The following is a 21,431-nucleotide window of genomic DNA, read 5'->3' as shown; positions in this document are numbered from 1 at the left end:
GATGTTCATTCCAAGTGTGAATGAGCATTGTGATTACTTGTATGTAGTGATTGCCTGTTTAGGTCTTGCCATGGTCTATTGCTATATTCTATTTTGCTTGATCACATTGTACTTGTTCCATATGTAGTACATGTTTTCTGCATACAATGAACTTGTTGTGTTATTGTGTTTCAGGAGATACTTGTTCTTATGATTCAAGAGCTACACAAATTCTAGAGTTAGGTGTGAGTGAGTTTTCCAACTGTTCCCAACTCACGCGTTAAGTCTAGAGTTTGTTATAGGGTTTTGTCACGGAATAGCCAAAGGGGGAGATTGTAAGGTTGAATTTTATCAACCATCTTGTTGGCTTTATTCCATGCCAATTTGCTTGTAATTTAACACTTAGTAACCCTGTATTTAGGTGGGGTTCATGTAAGGGTAGTGTGTGAGAGAGTGTGAAGAATTGCTCAACAATGTGCAAAGAAGCAGGGACTCGTGCCTGACTCGCGACTTACAAGTCGCCAACTGCAGCACATGTGAGAAGCATGCGGGGAGGTGAAGGGTCACGCCAGCTGTCGTACTACAAGACAAAAGTCCCAGACTGGCCAAGCCGTTAGCTCGCGACTTGAACTCGTGACTTAGACCAGTCGCGAGGCCAAGCCGCCAACTTGTTTGGGAAAAACTGTCTCTTCGTATATAGATCCTTATACCCACGAAATGTAGTGAGCTTCCTGAGAGAATTTTGAGAGAGAAACCCTAGAGAAAAACAAGATTGCCTCATCCCCAATCTTCACTAAGAGACTCTTCAAATTCCTCTACTCTCTTCCTCTCCATTGATATATCCTTGAGAGGTTCTTGACCAAATCTTTTTCTCATCACACCCACGTCTATGAGAAGGTCTTTTGGTGCTAAGGGAAGCAGTTTGGAAGGAACCAATGGTTATTGGTTGATACTATGGGTTATAGAATCCGATAAGCTAGAGAAGAAAAAGGTTCGGTGCAACCTCGTTGGAGCAAGAAACTTGGAGGGCTTAGGTACCTAGGTAGATTAGGCTTGGAGGGTCTATTACTGTTCATATATCCCAACTACATTTTCTAGTAGATTATTGACCACTTGGAGGGCGGCGGAGAGGTTTTACACCAAGGGCTTTGGCTTCCTCTTCGATAACACATCGCGTGTTGTCCTTGTGTTTGCATCTCTCTTCCTTTATCTTTGTCATTTATTTTCTGTTGTGGATGTGATTATAATTGACTTAGATTGTTTATCAATTTTGTGTTTGGCTTATGTTCATGTTGCGCTTATGTTCATGTTGCGCACATTAATTGTTTGATAATAAGCTTGAATTAACAATTTGTAATTTGGGGTCTAAACGTTCAACGGTGTTTTACACACATATTGAACATTCAGTTAGTTTCTTATTATTTGCAGCCATTTTGTTTATTTTTATTTTTTTTTCAGGGAATTGGTCAACGCAGTACTTCATAATCTATCCAAAAAGCTTAAGTATGCATCTATGCTAAAGGTGATGAATATAATTGTTTCTGTTCCATAAAGCATGGATATTTTGAAAAGTCAAAGGTATTGATATACATGCTTGACAGGAAACTTGAATATTGTGTTTTAAGTATGCATTTTTACCCAAAAAAAGAAAAAAGAAAAAAAAATGTTTTATGCATGCATTTTATACCATATTTCTAGGAAACAAATTCTTTACAGGTTAATTCTTCAAGTCATGTACATGATGCTTCTATTTTTAAGCTTGCCAATTTGTATGATCTTCTGTTTGAGAAAAGAATGATTATTTTCTTGGCTTGAGTTTATCCTAAACCACATTTATTTTTATGCCTGATTTAGTGCAACTATGTCTTGTGCTTTATCCTTTGATGTGGCATGTCCATCTCGTGTTTGTGGTATTGCATTTTAACATGTCACATTCTGACCCTGCCACTGCTCAGCCATATAAAATAATAATAATAATAATAATAATAATAATAATAATAATAATAATAATAATAATAATAAAAACAGTAATTTCAACACACACACACCAAATCAAAACTTGGCAGATATTTGGAGTTGTGGGAATTTAAGAGAGTTCAATATTTGAATGCTTTGGTAACTTTTTGATATAGTGTATTGTAATCTGTTTGACTTATTTTGGTGGTTTAGTTGGAGTTGGTGCTTTTTGATATGAACTATTTAAAAAATTACGAAAGTATCAAAATTCAATATTTGTCATCTGTTTTAGTTAACAATGATTCACGAAATTGAGAAGAAAGTGCATTTGTGGACTTTGTAAGTCTAAGTGGTGTTAACCTATAGTCTCTTTTTATTTGACCACCAATGTGTTATTTTGATATATTAATGTTGAAAACAAAGTTGATGCTTTGGATATTTATTTGCTTGTGTAGTGCCATTTATGTGCAGGCAATTCTGGTAGCTCAACTCCATCCTATATTTAAATTTTCACATTATTAATCTATTTTTGACTAATTAAAGTTTTTAAATTACCGATTCTCTCAAAAACTTAAGCGATTAGAAAGTGATGATATTAATTGCTTAATTATAATTCTACTCTCTAATACCATGTTAATTTGTCGATTGTCCTAAAAGCTTAAGCTAGTAGGAAAATGTGAATTTAATCCTTTTATCCATAATTCTAACAAAGTTTATATTATTTTAATGGTTTTTTCTTGGTTTCGGATATGGTATCCGAAAGTGTTCCATTTGACCACATTGCACATGCTCAATGTAGATATGTCAACTATTTGTTTTTGATGCCGAACCTAGTTATTTCGTACAGTATTGTTGCCATTGGTTTTTTCCGACTCTGGTCCTGCATGGGGATAGCTCTAAACTAAGCTGGGTTGCTAAGGTATTAGCATATGTTAATATCTATCTCATTTTTATATCAAGGGGATGGGAATCTCTAATTTCTACTTGATATTAAGTTTTTTTGTTGAATACTCTAGTTTCTAGAATGTCATTGTTAAATATGTAAGTTATAACTGATGTATTATGTATATTTCCCCTCTGAAGATGAAACTAATATTGCTTGTTGATTGTTCTGGTGTCTGGTGTCTGGTTCTTTTATATGTCTTCTTAAAAATATATTTCCTTGTAAATTTGTCATTGAATCTGATGGTTGTTTGATACCAGGTTGCTTGTCAACTATTGGCAGTTCTGGTCAAAAATCACTTTGTGCCAAACTTTTCTATCTGTATGGCATTGCATTGCAGTAAGGAATCTGGGTGGGAAAAAGCAGCAATTGTGCTTCAGAGTTCAATTTTGCGTCTTACTGAGATATTTTGGGAGTGAACGAGACAAACTCATAAAGGAACATATGGTTTGCATCTACTTTTCATCTCTCTCTCTCTCTCTCTCTCTCTCATATTTTGGGAGTGAACGAGACAAACTCATAAAGGAACATATGGTTTGCATCTACTTTTCATCTCTCTCTCTCTCTCTCTCTCTCTCTCTCTCAATGATTCAGGTAGTTTAAGATCTGTGACATGCATAAAAATAATAGTCTAATTTAAAAGATATCACATAATCTCATGGCTTTTCAAACTGTCTAATTTTCTCTTTTTGGGTAAGTAATGGTAAATTTTATTTACTGTAAGTCACCAATACGTCAGCTTTTTGATTTGATGAGTATGTTGGGTTTCTTCCTCCTAAAAACCAAAGATCTCTCAAAAAGGTAAAGAGGATATGAAATCTACAAAACCAATTGGTCGCTCTGTATCAACTAAAAGCCAAGAAAACAATGAGCTTACCAACGTTAACTTAATTCTCATAGTTGAAAATTGCTGCTCCCTAAAAATCCTTTGAGTACTTTCCTTTTGCAGAGTCCACATCAAACATGGATGTACTAAATCCCTAGCTCTATGTTGGAAGGAGTTTGGCTCCTTCTCCATCCTTGAATCAACAAAAGCATAGTCTTGGGCATCACCCACCAAAATCTGAACATCCCAAGGATGAACTCACACATCCCCCTTGCAAAAGAATAGTGGAGTAGGAAATGATCTGGGCTCTCGCCCCTCCCTCTTGCATATGCAACTCCAATCAACTATAATTTGATTTATTGATATGCTATAAGGATTGAGAAATTATGTTAAATTCTAGAAAGGAAGGCTTATGCCTATATAATTTCTTTTTTAAAGAAATAATTGTTTATCATGTGTATGGCGAGTGCTATGTATTAGTATTTTGTCAATTTTAGTGTTATGCTAATTGAAGCAAGGCAGCAGCCGAGTCCTGCACCTTCTAACTCTATTTTGGGGAATTGGGATTAGGGTTGATGTAGAAAGGGGTAGGGCCAATTAGGTTTTGATAGTGAAATGTATTGGGAGTAAGATTTAGGGTTTAATAGACTTCTAGGGTTGTTTGCACTTCGCAGATTTGATATGATCTACTTTTTAGATCAATCAATTATAGTAGAGAAATAACAAGAGTACATTAAAGTGTGCAAGTAGAAGATGAATGAGAAAGAAATAGAATGATAGAGAGATTCTAGGAAGTCAAATGTAGCTCTAAGCTATCAGTTCTCAATAATCTGCCATATTCTTAAATGTGATTGAATAATAGATAAATGATTAAATTCACCCTTCCCATCAAATTAAGCACTTGGGTCAAAAGTGGTAGTTTATCATGGTTTTGGAGCAAGTGATCTTGAGTTGAAAATTCACCCTTCCCATCAAATTAAGCACTTGGGTCAAGTGGTAGTTTATCATGGTTTTGGAGCAAGTGATCTTGAGTTGAAAACTTGTCTCCGCTTTACCTCCAATTTAGGAAGTTATAAATTCTATGTGTTAGGCCCTACATATGAAGGGGAGTTTGAGCCCACATGTGAGGGGTAGTATTAGAATAAAATTTAAATGATCAAATTTACCATTTCCAATTAGTTTAATATTTTGGAACAAGCTGAATTTTACCATTTCCTATAGAAATGAGGAAATTCTTTTAAAGATCAAGGTAACTACTATTGATGAAAAGATTTCTTGAAATAATTTGATCATGTTTAAAGAATAGCAATTAATGCACTAGTAAGCAGAAGTGAATTAAGTCAAGTTAATAGAATTTTTTTTTTTCATTTAGCATTAATTTTGAAATATTTTAGTTAGTTGTCAAGTTTGCAAAACTATTTAACAACTATCATCTTGATCCTCTAAAACTCAAGTTCGACGTGAAACTTGAGTTGTAAGGTGTTGGCAATCTGACGTGGAAGAAAAAATCCTTCATTGAGAAATAGCGTTCAACTGGGTCTCTTCGTTCGGGTTTTACTCTTCTTCTTCATCTTCATTCTGTTCTTCTTCTATTAGGCTTCTTCCTTTTGGGACCCATTTCTTTGAGGCCTTTGTTGTTTGATTTTCGATCGGTTCAAGCAAAGGCTAGCCAATCTCAAACCGAATCAGTCCACAACTTCATCATTAATGGTTTTTTTTTTTTTTTTTTTGGTTTTTGCAAAAAATTTCATGTGGGTTTGTGATGTTCTAGGTTTCTTCTTCTTTGTTATATTGGGCTTTTTCTTCTTTGTTTTGCTGGTTTTCTTTTGCTGAGTTTCTTCTCCTTCTTCATTCTTCTTCTCCTCTCTATGGAACTCAAGTCTTACAGACTTGATTTCCAGATGGCTTTTTCTCTCTTCCACATCAGATTGGAACTTGAGTCTTAAGGAATCAATTTTCGTCACTAATCTCAACCTTTTAACACATGAGATGCTAGTTTGTTAATATATTTCCAAAACATGCCATCTAAAAAAATAGTTGCTAAAAATAATGCTAAAAGGCAAATTACACCCAAGTTAATGGAATGAAAATAGATAAAGGAAGACCAAAAAAACATTCATAGAAGTAGTAAAAAGGAACGTGTTAATTACGGAAGTAACAGAGAGTATGGTTTTGGATGGAATAGAATGGCGGACATTTGAGGACATGAATAGATCAGGAGACTGATTGCTTGCTTCTTTTATTAGTTCTCTATTTGACTGGTCTCAAGCTTGGGGACTGACATCTAGTAATTCCCTCCCGTTGTTTCTTAGTTTTCTCCCAGTTTGTACTTAATTTCTTCTTTGCACTTTTTTTTACCTTGTAATTTTTTGGATTGCTTTGTGCGATTTGCATAAGGTAGCTTTTTATATGTTCATCTTTATTACTTACTAAAAAAAAAAAATGAATAGAACGGTGGAAATAAATACTTGTGGCCGACCCTTACTAGTCTAATGAGGATCCATGTCTGACCCCAAAGTGTTTGGACTAAGGCTTGGTCGTTGTTGTTGAAGGTTATTTATGAGAATTATATTTCTTTTGTAATGCTAAAGAAAACCCTAAGAAAAACATCCTCTGGCCCCACCGTTGATTAAAATCCTGGCCATACATTAAAACCTTAATTAAAAATTCTAAAAAGATGTAAATTGTCAAAACAATAATTAACTTTGTATCAGCTGACTTCCATGGACTCTTTTGGATTTAATAATCGGTAATTTATGGAAAAAGCATCCATAATTGATGCATATTTTAAGAGAAAAAATAATCAAAATTCAGAATCTGGACTCTATATCTTCTTTCTAGGGCAATTGATTTTTCTTCCTTTTAATTTAATCCAAGATTACGACCATCGATATGGTATCATATTAATCAAGAAAAATATAGTGTTAGAAAGATTAGTTCATATTCAATTAGAAATGAATTCAGCACAATGAAAAGAAAGTGAGACACAAGTTTTTTGGGTTAAAAATTAATTTATGAAATAAAATATTAGTTTTGAATCATGATATTTGCTTAAGATTTTTTTTATATTTAGTTTGGCACTCTTAGAAAAAAATTTTGGCTTTTTTTTAAAAAAAAATAAGTAAAATAATGTGGAAAGTGAAAGGAAAAAAAAAAATTTATTTGATTTCAATCACAATTTGTCATCTCAATTATCATAAAAATTGTTCTTCGTAGAATTATTGTTAGAAGAATTCAAACGATAACATTGATGAACAAGATATGTATAAACTAGCGATTGAAGTTTACAAAGGACGAAGTCAAGATTTTTCTTTGGGGGGTCAAAGCACGATTATTTTTATTTTTTATTCTAACTATTTAAGAATAAGATTTTATTTTATTATTTTTTTAATGTCTATATCATGTATAAAACAATATCTCATCAAAATCGTGAGAAAAGAGAAAATTAGCCCCCAAATCATTTTTGGCCATGAGGAAATTGTAGGCTTACATTTTTTGCATCTTGAATATTGTATGATCTACAATATGGTTATTTTCATTTAGTTTTCACTTAATTTAAATTGTGTGGAGGAAAGAGATATTAGTCTACTTTTTGGGGAGATACATTTCTATAGAAGTTGATTCCCATACATAAACATATTATAACAAATGATTCTCATACATCAGTTTAGTGATTATCAAAGTATAAATCGTAATAAATTGGTTTTACATTCTCACATTTTAAAATAAAACAATTTGCATTTCCATACATATTTCACTATATATAAAACCTTACAACAAAATACATTATATGTTTCCTTACCAAAAAAAAAAATTACAATTTAAAACAAAATTTTAAATAACATATATTGACTTTTGAAAGTACAAAATATAGAAAATACTATTTCAATTATACTCCCTTGAAAGGATAAAGTTTAGCTACAAAATTGGTTGTAACCTTAGGCTACAAACTCACTCAATAAAATAAATATTACTGCATATTTTGAAAATCTAACCGTTGAATTACATGTTCTTTACGCTCTTAATGCGCATGTCAATTTTTGTGTCAATCAGATATCATTTACTATATAATCTATAATCTTATATTTTATGCATAATTTTAAATTACAAAAACTTGCAATTTAAAAATTTAATGATGACATAGCTATTGATCTTTAATTTTCTTGAAATTTTGCAAACATAGAGGATATAAGAAGAAGATGCAATCTAATGGTGGATTTGTCAAAACTCACCTCCAATAAAAAGATATTGAGTGAGTTTGTAGCCTAAGGCTACAATCGATTTTGTAACTAAACTTTGTCCCCCTTAAAATTAAAAATAAATATATCAAGGTTTTTAGGTATCTATGGACAAAGTTTAACTACAAAATTAGTTGTAACTTAATATTACTACATATTTCAAAAATTTAACCCTTGGATTACATGTTTTTTATGCTCTTAATACACATGTCAAATTTTGTGCCAATTGAATATTATTTGTTTTATAATCTACAATATTATATTTTATACATAATTTTAAATTACAAAAACTTACAATTTAAACAATTTATTAATGACATAGTTATTGATATTTAATTTTCTAGAAATTTTACGAACATAGAGGATATAAGAAGAAAATGTAATCCAATAGTGGATTTGTCAAAATTTACTTCCAATAAAAAGATATTAAGAAAAAAGATAATGAGAAAGGTTGTAGTCTTAAGTTACTATCAATTTTGTAGCTATACTTTGTCCGATATCTAATACCTAATAATTATGATTCTATTAAAATGGATTATAGGAGTTTGACATGTTTCATTGTCCTATGTCTTAACAAAATGACATGTGTCATCATTATATGCATCTTCCAGTTGCTGAAATCAGTTATATATATGCTTCATAGTGCTAAGTTGGCAAATCGTGAACAAAAGTAGTGTTTTGTTATACGTATTTGAAGTTCAAGACGTGCCCAAGACTACTAAAGAAAAACTGCACATTCATCATGCACGAGCATGCACATCCAGATTGCTTTACCAGTGCTGCTAGTGCTTAATACCCATCATAGTTGTGAGAACATTGGGCTTCAAAGCCCTACTTATACCCTTCAGAAGCACTAACTTGTCCTCTAGTAAAACAGATTCTTCATTACCTGAAAGTTTAGATCAAACAATCAGGTCTTAGATTTTCGGACTCTAATAAATTGAAAGATTGAAACAAGAAGCTTATCTATTCCAATGTTTATGACATAATAAGTTAACAGCGTCATGTCAAATGAATAGGTAATTTCATAAAGCAATTGGAAGACCATTCCACTTTTCCTATTACCATATTAGCTTTGATAGAAGCTTCTGCACTTTCAGTTTCAGATAAGGATTTCTTTCCACTCTTAGGTACATTTGGTACACTCTAATAGACTTTATAATGTAATAGATATTCCTTAGGAATAACCATTCATTTGTTTGATTATCAATTTTTTTAAATGAAGAATAATTATTCTTTACTAAAATATTTATATTTTAAAAAAAATTGTATTTTGGGAAATGCAACTAAAATATGATGTCATGCCACTATCTTAACACAAATACAGGCTTCTATTTCTGTGTTATCACCAAACCAATGAATAGAAACTGTTATGCAATTCCCAAAGTTGAGATTAGTGAAAGCTAGAGTGAAATAGATGTTGAAAGGAAGACGAATCCAATGAATGCCCCAACCCCTATCCAACCAGCAATAACAATAAACATGTGGGATGGTTGAGTTAAGGGAGAATCTTTATTATGAAAGAGTAGTCAAATTAGGTAAAACGTAGAGATTAAGGGTCTGTTTAAATACTGCTTATTTGCTGAAAACTGAAAATTTATTGCTAAAAACACTGTAGCAAAATAATTTTTAAATATGTGAATAGTGCTATGGGACCCAAAAATGCATGGATATGTGCATTTTGCTGAGTTTGGCGGTCCCATGAACAGTTCTTTGGGACCCAAAAAAAAAGGCCAAACGCCAAACGCCAAACGCCAAACGCAACAGTACTATCCAAACTCCCACTAAGTAAAATTTATACTAAACCATAAGGGGAGGGGGGGGGGGGATGTTGGTCTAGTCATGCAGAGATATAGAGAAGAAAGAAGCATTCTTGATGTATAGTGAAATATAGTGAAAAGATTATGTAAAATTATCAATTCAGTATAACATACCTCTTGATGGGATGAAGCCACCGATGCGAAAGCAAGAGATTTGTCAATGACCCAAACCTTTTAGCAACAACCATGCTTGCTGCTGCAATTATGGAAAAAATGAGAAGCCATTTGGCTTTCAAGTATTAGAAGAATGTACTTCTCAAACAACCTGCAGGGTCCACATTTGCATATATTTTAAAGAAGAGAAAAACAGGTTCCAAACAAATCTCATAAAGCAAGACAAATTCAGTACAGTTAACATGTTACCTTCTAACATTGGATCAAATCCATTAACATAATAGGCGAGGATGACCCAAGCACCAACTTCTACAAATGTGAAAGTGATCTTGAGTATCCGTAAAGGAAGAGCATATACCCATGAAGAATGACAGAGAAAGTCCCTTTGCTTGGAGAAAACAGGAAACTATGCAGCGGTCATGGACATTTGTGACAATCCAGTAAACATAACTACCACCACCACGGTAAAGAACAAAGCACCCCTCTAAACTCTAAACTCCTCCATTGGATGTTGTAATCAGTGCCAGTATTGAAATCTTAAAGCAGAGAAAAAGTATTAATCAAAATCAAGTTTTAGGAAGAAAAAAAAAAGAGTAAAAATAAGGTCTACCTCCACTCTCACCAGCTTGAAGAAGTAGAAAACTGAGTTCCTCTTTGTAAGACACGAGCATTCAACAGCTCCTTTGTGCTAACACCATACTTGTGTAGTTTTCAAAGCAAGTTCATCTTTGACTTTTCGTCTCCTTCCAACATGGAATGAATGGAATGCCTTGGCAAAATCCTGAACTATGACAAAATGTAAGTCTTATCTTGGTGTCTAGTACTGCTCCTGATCTTCCCTGAATGTCATCCATGATAAATCAGTTGAATACAAATAATACTCATGGACCACATGTAAGGCCCATCTTTTAGATGTTCTTTTAGCATATATCAGAGCTGCAATTTACACTTGCCTCTTGTCAAAAGTCAGTCAGGAGATCTGAAGCCCATGGATTCCAAAAAACTCAAGAACTAGTTCATGGGGCACCTGGTATACAATGTGGTCGTTAGAGAGGAAAATAAAAAGGAGAAAAAAATGACAAGTCTAAGGTGTGAGCTGCCGTAGAGAGATAACTGTTGCATCAAAATGTAAACATATTGCTTGATTGAATTCACCATTTGAAAGGTTGTAACTTTCCAAGCCAGTAGATATTTCATCCATGAAAAGTGCTTTTGATGGTCTGAACAGTGTCTCCTGTATTTCACTTACCAAGATTGTCATACAGATGAATCATTTAATAGAGATAAAAGCAAGAGTATGACCAATACATTAAAAGTATAAAAAAGTGAGCACTTAACACCCCCTAACTCCAACCCTCACCCCAACCATAAAAAAATATAAAAGAAAAAAAAATCCTTTTCGTTTACTAAAATGCTTTCAATGTTTGTATGCAATGAATTCACTCTAGACAATGGTTTTTTCAGCAATAGAGGAAAGTTTTCTAACATATATCAGTCTTTATATTGTTTTAAAACAAAACAAAGTTGTATATAAATGATAAAAAGAAATGGGGGAAAAGATGAATTTAGGCACTAGTCACCTGTGCATTTAAAAACTGACATTATCTTAATGATTTAGATACCACTTTTCAACTGGGATATCTTAGTTCTGATGGGCTGAGCTTGTTGAGATGTCTAGAGTTGGGAAGAGAAGTAATAACCAGAACCAGCAACCTTTCTTTTAAAGAGTGCTACACATCTTCTTGTCCTCCACCAGTTCCTGAATTTAAAAGAGAGGTAGTCTTAGCAAACCCTTCTCCACCCAGAGGTAGTTAGTTTGTTGTATCTGATGATGTAAAATAGATTTAAATTGGGGTATATAAGACATATAAAGTATATTAACCTATATGGTAATATCTCTGTTATGTTTAGTAAATAATGTAGATATGAAGTATCCTAACCTGTACGGTAATATCTCCCCTATGTAAAATTGATTTAAATTGAGACATATAAGAGAGGTGGTCTTAGCATGACTTGGAAGCTCCCATAGTTTTCATTGGGAATTGCTTTTGTCTTGAAAGTTTGGCAACTAAATTCGCACCTCCGCCCTTCTGTAATAAAATTAGAAGGTAACCATATTCTTTCAATAGGCATGGGAGACACAGGCAGAATCATTCAACAGCATGGCATATCCAATTAGGATCCTTTTCTTGTTTTGATAGGTAGCATATCCAAGTAGGATCCTAATGAACCCAGAAGTTAGTGGAACAAAGAACTAGTTAAGAAAATGTCAGCATGATAAATCATTAGAACTTAGAAGTAAACCATTTGGAAAATATTCAAAACTTTTTGTAGTAGATAAAAATGTTTCGATATACATTGTCTTTTCACTTTTTGAGTCAGTCTTGTTTATTGCAAGGTAGGCTAATTGGAAGAGAAGGATATAGAATCGTTAGTGACTGTTGGGCTTTGTGGAGCTTAGTTGCGTTTGATCTGAATGACGTATTGATCCGAAATAATGTTGCGTGATTTTTTAATAAGAGACGGCCCAAGCTTCCACTCCATGGACAAGCCTCCTGGGGGTCTGGGGGCAACGCCCCTGGGAAAATTTTTTGGCCCATTTTATAGCCAATTGTGAATCCTGTGTGCAAGATATAGAAACCGTTATTTTGGTAATTAGAGTTTCTTGATGTAGTTTTTTGAGAGAGAGAAAAACTGTACTGCCGCATTTTGTATTTTTTCTTGATAATAGTGAAATCTCAGCAACTCCGTGGACATAGGCAAATTGCCGAACTACGTAAATACTATTTTGTGCGTGTGATTATTTTTCTTTGGCGTGTATTTTTTTTATTTTGTTTCTCACAGGTTTGGGAATTTCATGTTTAATTCCCTACAGTGACATGGGTGTTAAACGCTCATCTCTTTTTCTTTTTTTTTTTGGCGAAGTCATCTAACTGATTCCATTACCCTTTTTTTAATAAATTTTTTTTTGAGAATGTTAGATACTTTTAAGAAAAATAAGTAAAATCAAGATTGAAACTTAGCTAGTCAAGTAGAATAAATACCTGACTTGTTCATCCATTTTTATGTAGCAGATGTGAATAATCTTGCGCAACTATTTTCCCTTCTTCCTTTGCAATTCTTTTGTTAACTGCTGTTATGGCACGAGTTTGAGCTCAGGACAGTCATTGATCCATAAATCTAAAAGAGGTAAGGTCTTGTTCAATGATCTCAAATTTGGAAATCACCCAATGCAAAGAGTGGCAAGACTTGTGTGGCTCTTGACACTCTTAAGAGTTTGTTGTCTACCGTGGACCTGTTCCTGCTAGAACGTGAGGAAAGGACTCAATTAATCATTTTGTGCACTTGCTGTTGACAAATTGAAATAAGCTAACAAAATAACCCATGGAAACTTGAGAACTCCAGCATTATTCTGACATAATAAGACAATGAACTAACAATCTTACAAGAAATCCTTCTTCTTTTTTCGTCTTTTATCGTTTTCTCAAATGCAACTTTTTCTTGAGATGAATATACTCTAAACGATAGATTTCTGTTTTTAAATGTTAAGAAAATCAACAAGAGAGATTCAGATTCAATGGAATATAAATTGGCATTATTGCTAAGCACAAAAGATCCGAGAAATGGTTGCCAAAACTAAAGAATTTTATTTTTGGCAACAAAGGATGTGGTTAAAAATGCTTCTCAATTTTGAAAATAATGGCACACTAAAGCTAAGGTTGGAAGGATGAGCTTGCCCCCTTAAATTTGCATGATCCATTCAGCATGGATTTTGTTTGTTCCATGACTTGCAAGCCCACATAGTTTCCATTGGAACTTTTGCTTTAGCCTCAAAATTTTCACTTCCATGCTTCTGTATGAAAATTAGAGGCTGATGCTTCAGATTAACTTGAAGAAATTTGAAAGTAACATAGTTTCTAATATTGTTTCTCACTGCATTATTTCATAGGATTGATTAAACAAAGGACTCAGTTATCCATAGAAAAGAAAGGGAGTAGGCACCAAATCCGAATGTTCAATCTCATGTTGAAACCAAATTCCATTTGAATGTCAAGACAAAATATAAATGTGCTTTCATGCGACAGCTCATTAAAAATTAATCTGCAAAAGGGGGGATAAAAGGGAAAGATAATTGCAGACCAAGAATTTTATTGTTTGTGATTAAAGAACGTTTGAATAGGCAGGAAAAAAATTCAGTACACTAACAACACATGGATTGTACATGATTCCGTGTGAATAGTAGACCTGTTTCATATTATTTCCACAAACATCGCATCACAGTTGGACTGTAATGAACCAAAAGCAAGTGGATAGAATAATTAATTAAGAACATATATTGGCATCTAAAAAATCCTATTTTTCCCCTTTTATCAGTATTAATATTATTTTCAAAATGAATAGAAACTTTTTTTTTATAAAAAATTAAAAAGAGATGCAAGTAGAACAAACAAATACCTGATTGTCAAATGGGGTTGGATGTCGTCTAGACTTATGGCTCATATAATGACTTGGCCATCGATTTTTATGGTTGGGATGTGAGCAATGTTGCGCCACTCTTTTCCCTTCTTCCTTTGGAATAGTTTCGTTAATGAAGGGCAATCTTCAATCTCTAGATAAGAAATGGAGCAAGGCAGCCCATCTTCTGGCATGTGCTTGAGCTCAGGGCAGCCTACGATGAACAATTGTTGAAGAGAGGTAAGGTGTTGAAGCCCCTTGCTGTCTAATGATCTCAATTTTCGAAATCCAACAATGGCAAGAATTCTAAGACTTGTGGGTAGTAAATCCTCCTCTGGAAAGGACTCCACATCCCAGCAATCAAGATTAACATTTCCAAATAGTAATGTTTTAAGACACTGCAGTCTTTGCAAACCCCATTCCATTCTAGTGGAGATAAGTTTTTTGCAGTCACCGATGCTAATATTAATTAGATTGGATGGCAGACCACCTTCTGGAAAAGACTCAATTTGCGGACAATTTATAATTTCCAAAAGTTCAAGAGACGGTAGAAGTGTATGCATGTTTTGGGGGAGTGAATTGAGATGTGGGCAATTATCAACTTTTAACCGTGTGAGATTGGGGGCCAACAATCCTCCACTAGGAAAAGCTACAAGATTAAGGCAATCTTCGATTTCCAACCACACCAGATCAATTGGTTGATGTCCCTCTGAAACTAAAAGGGACTCCATGTTGCAACAACTTTTTATTTGGAGATAATCAAGCTTCGGGAAGATGTCTAAAGGAATTGAAATGAGAGAGCTACAGCTATCATTTATAAACAATCTCTTAAGGGAAGAGTAGCACTGGTACAATGGGAGCTGTAATTCCCTACATTTATAGATACCAAGCACTTTTGGTGTAGTGGGACTGGATAGAACAACATGAGCAAGAGACTTAAGCACAGGACAGTCAAAGATTATTAACATTTCAGGACAAAGGTTGCAGTCTATCACTCCCTTTGACAGAGACTCCAAGTTATTGAATCCACCCATTCTGAGTGTCTGCAGTGTAGATGGCAATTTTTTCAAAAACACATCATTACAATTCTTTAATGTCAATTCACACATAGCAGGAGCTGTTGGGAGAGAAGTCTGAAGCTGTGAACATTCATGAACATGAAATTTGGTTAAAGAAGGTAGGTGCTTGGGTAAGCTTCCGATTAGTTTCGGACAATACCAAAGATAAAACTCTTGAAGACGCGGGAAAACTCCTCCTTCACAAGGAAACCATTCCTCCCACTTCAACATTCTCTCAAATTTCAATATTTCCAGTGATCGAAATGGTGTTATATTAGACGAACTGCTACCATAAAATTCAGGACCTACTTTAACAACTTCATCAAATCCAACAATGGAGAGGTCTTGAAGAGAGGGAAGTTTCCCAAGTGATGGCAAACTGGGACAATTTCTACAATAGTTTAAATGAACAACTGTGATATTTGAAAATGAATGATCTCCTATCCAATTTGGAAAGCTTGTTCCCTTGTAGTTGTTGATAACAAGCTTTATTAAGTTTGTATGAGGCTGGAGATTGTTGAGTAACTCTCTTTCACATAGAGAAATATTGTAATCAGCATCCCATTCCAATGTTAGCTCATCCAGGTGCCTCTTGGCCTTCAACTTTGCACTCAAAGCATTTGTCGGGTTTATCACATTTTGTAGCTTTGATATCACAATCACTCCCCATAGATTTGAAAGTTTCCCCAACTCTCCAATTTGGAATCCCATATCCTTCTCAACAATAAATTTGGTCAAAGTCCGAAGACATTGTAATCTACCCATATGTATTGGCATCTTTTGTATGCTAGTTCCAGTAATATTCAGATGCCGCAAATTAATGAGCTTTTGCATATCTGATGGCAACATAACAAGGAATTTGCATTCTGATAGATTCAATGTTTGTAAATTACACAACCTACATATAGAGTAGGGCAACCTCTCAATTTTAGTACAAGAGACATCTAGGTAGCGTAGATGTTGTAAATCTCCAATTCTCTCAAGCAACTCTATCATATTAGTGTAATGAGAAAGAGAAAGTACACGTAGATATCTTAGCGTTAGCAATAGATCTTGTGGTACCTTCTTTGTTAAGTATAAGTCCACATTCGCTTTGTGTAATTGTAATGGAAGGAAGGTGCGTAAATGCTTAGCTTTATAAAGAGCCTCAAACTTCTCCCTTGTGTCATATTGTGATCTTAAGTACGAAAAATGCCGAGTCTTATTTATAATATTATTTTTGTAGTCCCCTTCCAATCTAAAATTAAATCTCCCAGATACAAATTTAGCAAGATCATGAACAAGGGCATGCATTACAAAATGAAATTTTTTGCCATTTGATCGTTGCAAAAGTGATCTTGATACTAGATCAAGGAAGTACTCATTGCCAATCTCTTCCATTTCTTTATTCTCATCCACTTGTTGCAAGAATCCCTCTGCCATCCACAATTGAACAACTTCTTCCTTTTTTAATTCATAATCCTTTGGGAATATCGAACAATATGCAAAGCATTGCTTCAAATGAGAGGGTAGGTAATTGTAACTTAATCTTATAGCTGGAAGAATATCACCCCCATCATTAGGCAAACTCCAAATTTTGCTGTTCAAAATTTTATACCATTCGTCTTCATCTAGTTTACAGTGCAACAGAGCACCAAGTGCTTTTGCTGCTAATGGTAGGCCATCACACTTCTTAATTATTTCTCTACCAATTTTTTCTAATTCTGGATATGCATTATAGTTTCCACTTTCAAAGGCATGATTTGCGAATAAACACCAACAATCTTCATCTGATAATTTATCAAGATGAAAAATTTGAATAGGGCGCGTAACTGATGCAACACTTTCATTGCGTGTTGTCACAATGATTTTACTTCCCAATGTTCCGTATTTAAAGGGATTCTTCAAGAGCTCCCAGTCGCCATAATTTTCATTCCATACATCATCAAGAACTAGTAAAAATTTCTTTCCCATCAAACCCTTCTTCAATCTAGTTTGGATCATATTAAAGTCCGTAGTGTCACATTTCTGTGAAGTGACAGCCTCAAGAATTGATTTTGTGATCCTAACCACATCAAATTCTTCTGAAACGCAAACCCAAAATCTAATGCTAAAATGGTCGGTGATTCTTTGGTCGTTGTAAATAAGCTGAGCTAGGGTGGTCTTGCCAATCCCACCCATGCCCGCTATGGGAATCACACAGAGGTGTTCATTGCCTTTTGCATCATTTGAGAGCAGCAAGTTGACTATGGGCTCTTTAACATCATCCCTACCAATAATTCTAGTTCCTTTTACCAGAGAAGTGGTGGGCAATCTTATTCTTGGTAAAGGATTCCCTCCAAGTCCAACACCTTCTCTCAGACCTATAAGATCCATTTGCTTTGCTAAATCATCTAGCCTGACAAGGACTTCTTCTATCTTTGATTTTAGTTTTTGTTCAGGACAAGTAAATGTACAAGTGATGCAATTCCTTACCTTGCTCTTAGCTTCCAACTGGCACTGCAAAGCTCCAGCAGCTATCTCATCCAAAAGGTCCTCTGCGTCGTAGACAGCATCTTTAAGCTCATCAAGCCACTCTTTGATCTCTAGGTTTGTGAATTCCTTTTCCTCTGCATCATTGAGCACTGCTTGAAGGGCAAGACACGTTGTCTTCAACTTCTTCAGCAGTGTATCGGGGACTTTTCTTCCCCGGATGAAGTCAACGACCTCTTGTGATGCCATCTTGGCAAACAACACTTTGAGGGTTGCAGACAGAAATGCTCCTCCCACTAGGCTCGCAGCAGCCATGTCTTTCGTTTTTGCAATGGAAACAAATTGGGCAAAAAAGCTCTAGGAAACTAAAAGAGATGAGTTTCTTTGTGATTTAAGTAGATGCAGTCCTTGTTCTTAGCTTAACTAGTCGCAGACCCGCCAGTAGGGCCTTAATAAATATTTTTAGTTAATCTCAAAAAAAAAAAAATTAATATTATTGTTTTACTTTTCATTATTTTTTAAGTTAATAAAAACCTTTTATATATATATATATATATATAAGTGAATCTTTATGTGTACCATTAAAGTAAACTCTATACATTCAACTTCTTTAGATGCGAAAAATAATATACTAGTACCCAATAATGATGGTGGCTAATTAGTTTTATCATTTTTTTTTCTTCATAATCTCATATATTTACAGATTGATGATTTGCATTACAAAGACTTTAAACATCATTCATTAGAATTTCAAAAGTAATAGTGTATGAAATTTATATAGTGATGATTTGATCATTAATTTTTATCCTCTCTCTCTCTCTCTCTCTCTCTCTCTCTCTCTCTTCATTGGCAACCTATTAATTGTTTTTCAAAATTTGATGATAATTCTATTGCATTAAATATGTATTATTAGTTTCTTTACGATATACTATTTGGTTTGATATCATCATTAATTTTTTTTTTAATTTAGTGTTTCTAAATTGGCATTTATTTTGTATTCCATTTTTTCTTTGATGCATTAGGTGTGAGAATGAGTGTTTTCCTAGCATTACTCCACTTTATGAGGACAATTTTATTTATTGAGTTTAATTAAAATATTATGTGTTTAATTTTTTAAAATAAAAAAATGCAAAAAAATATAAATAATTTAATGATATGGAGGATGTGACTGAATTTAAAAGTTCAATAAAATAATATGAGAAGAAAAAAGTAAAAATAAAATATATAACAATAAGTACCAAATCATCCAAATCTATGTAATATAATAATATTATATTCTTATATACTATCTTTAATTTTTTTTTTTTTTTAATGCAATAGGATAACATTTAACAACTAAAGTGAACAAACAAAAAAAAAAAAACTCAAAATACAAAACTAAATCGCATCAACCTAAAGTAGAGTTTTAAATAACACAAAAATTTATCAACATAAAGAAGAAATACAAGAAAAAAAAATACACCAAAAATTTGAGAGAGAAAGATAGAAATAATTTTTTTTGTAAGGGAAAATTATACATAAAATGGAAGAGAGAATGACAAATTTATACTAAGATGATGATAATAAGAAGAAACAAAATATAGGAAGATAAAGGGAAAGATGAAGAGTGATATTAAGGTAGAAAGTAGTGGAGAGATGAAAAGGTAAAGGAATGAGAAAGGTCGGAGAAAGTGTAAACGTTAAAAAAAATGAACACAATTTTATGAAGATAATTTTATTTATTTGAATTTAAGTAAAATACTATATGTTTAATTTTTTAAAATAAAAAAAAAGTGGAAATATGAATAATTTAATGATATGGAGAATGTAGCTAAATTTAAATGTTGAATAAATTAAGATGAGAAGGAAAAAAAAAAGTAAAAAAAGAAAGATAAAACAATAAATACCAAATTATCCAAATTATATTAGGTAATAGAATAATATTATATTCTTATATACTATCTTTAATTCTCTATAATAATCAAATAGAACCCAAAAAAAAAACAAAACAAAACAAAACTTAAAACACAAAACTAAATTACATCAATCCAAGTAGTAGAACACAAAAATTTTGTTAACCTAGAGAAAATGATAAATTTATAATAAAAAATGTAAATAAGAAAAGACAAAATAAAGGAAGACAAAGGAAATATTAATAGTGATATTAAAGTAGACGGTAGTGGGTTGATGAAAATGAAAGGTGTAAGGTAAGAATTTGTTCCACCCCACATCTGATTGTACACGCAATGCGGTGCCAGGCGCAGTGCGTCTTTGCCCTCTTCGACCGAGTGCATGCAAGTCCCAGAGGCATATAAAGCATGAGTGGGGCGCTCCTCCTTCCGATGTGGGACTCCAAGTCGTGGGGCTGAGACTATGAAACCCCGCTTGGCTTGCCTGCACTCGGTCGAAGAGGGCAAAGACACACCGCGCCTGGCACCGCGTCGCGTGTACAATCATATGTGGGGTGGAACAAATTCTTACCTTACAAAAAGCGCTTTTTGGGGTGGGATGAGCCTTAGCTAGCTCCGCCCCATCTGATTGTTGTCCTACCGCGGAGCCAGGCGTGGTGCGGTTTTTGCCTTCGCCCCGAGTGCAGGCAAGCAAGGAGGGTTTCATAGTCTCAGCCCCAAGCCTGGAGTCCCACATCGGTTAGAAGAGCGCTCCACTCATGCTTTATATGCCTCTGGGACTTGCATGAGTGTACCACTACTGTGATGCCTCTGGGACTTGCATGAGTGTACCACTACTGTGATGCAAGTCCCAGAGGCATATAAAGCATGAGTGGGGCACTTCTCCAACCGATGTGGGACGTAGTCCAAGCTAAGCGCTTGCTTGCCTGCACTCGGGGCCGAGGACAAAATCTTGCGGGCCTGGCTCCCCAAAGAGGACAATGAGCTCGTGGGGCTGAAACAAATTTCTCCCCTACAAAAGGAAATGAGAAAGTTTGGACGAAGTATAAATATTAAAAAAAAATTATAGAAAAATTGGAAAGAAAAAAAGATTACAATGTAGACATTAATGTGACTCAACTAGAAGATAGCAACAATAAATATTTCATTTTAGTTTTTAGATATATATTGAAGGCGAAACTACACTATTGGTCCTTAAAGTTTACCTTATAAGGGCTATTGGTTCCTTAAGTTTCAAATGAGTGCTATCGGTCCCTCTAGTTTAAAAAATAAGAACTGTTAGTCTTTTAGTTAATTACCGTTAGCATTATTATCTATGTGGCTAATGAAAAAATGATGTTGCATTTTTTTATCTTTAGTGTAAGCCTATATGGCAATAGTAACGTTGATGAATTTGCGGGGATTTTATTAAAAAATAATCAAATCTTTCAAACAATATCATTAGTTAGGCAAGATTTGAAACATATTTCGTTTCTAACAATTCGAGCGTCTGAGACTCGATTTCGCCCTGCGAAAATGCACTTGGAACTCGAGTGTCTGAAACTCGAGTTTCAAAATCGAGTTTCAGACACTCGAGTTCCAAGTGCATTTTCGAAGGGCGAAATCGAGTCTCAGACGCTCGAATTGTTAGAAACGAAATATGTTTCAAACTTTGTCTAACTAATGATATTGTTTAGGTTTTATAGTTATTTTATAAAAAAAT

At 34.0% G+C, this 21,431-nt stretch overlaps 1 protein-coding gene across 14 annotated transcripts; it reads right to left on the bottom strand.

Moving 5' to 3' along the window:
• Positions 1-8,443: 8,443 nt before the first annotated feature.
• On the bottom strand, positions 8,444-18,255 carry LOC112007267 (putative disease resistance protein At3g14460). 14 transcript variants are annotated; one of them, XM_065778102.1, is made up of 9 exons: positions 14,332-18,255; positions 12,921-13,177; positions 11,457-11,635; positions 11,032-11,120; positions 10,830-10,903; positions 10,499-10,715; positions 10,126-10,412; positions 9,877-9,958; positions 8,444-8,831 (listed from the first exon to the last, which is right to left on the bottom strand). In XM_065778102.1, exon 1 carries the CDS (start codon positions 18,153-18,155, stop codon positions 14,373-14,375), a length of 3,783 nt encoding a protein of 1,260 aa, XP_065634174.1. In that variant the 5' UTR covers positions 18,156-18,255; the 3' UTR covers positions 8,444-8,831; positions 9,877-9,958; positions 10,126-10,412; positions 10,499-10,715; positions 10,830-10,903; positions 11,032-11,120; positions 11,457-11,635; positions 12,921-13,177; positions 14,332-14,372. The 14 variants fall into 14 exon arrangements, with proteins under 14 accessions (XP_065634174.1, XP_065634173.1, XP_065634165.1 ...); XM_065778101.1 differs by having other exon boundaries at positions 11,032-11,110; XM_065778093.1 differs by adding an exon at positions 11,817-12,098 and having other exon boundaries at positions 10,830-11,635.
• Between the last annotated feature and the right edge of the window lie 3,176 nt (positions 18,256-21,431).

Source organism: Quercus suber, unplaced genomic scaffold (genome assembly GCF_002906115.3).
Source record: "Quercus suber isolate HL8 unplaced genomic scaffold, Cork oak 2.0 scaffold_173, whole genome shotgun sequence".
Taxonomy (NCBI): Eukaryota; Viridiplantae; Streptophyta; class Magnoliopsida; order Fagales; family Fagaceae; genus Quercus; species Quercus suber.
The sequence above is the reverse complement of the archived record's forward strand: the minus strand, read 5'-3'. Positions and strand labels throughout refer to the sequence as shown.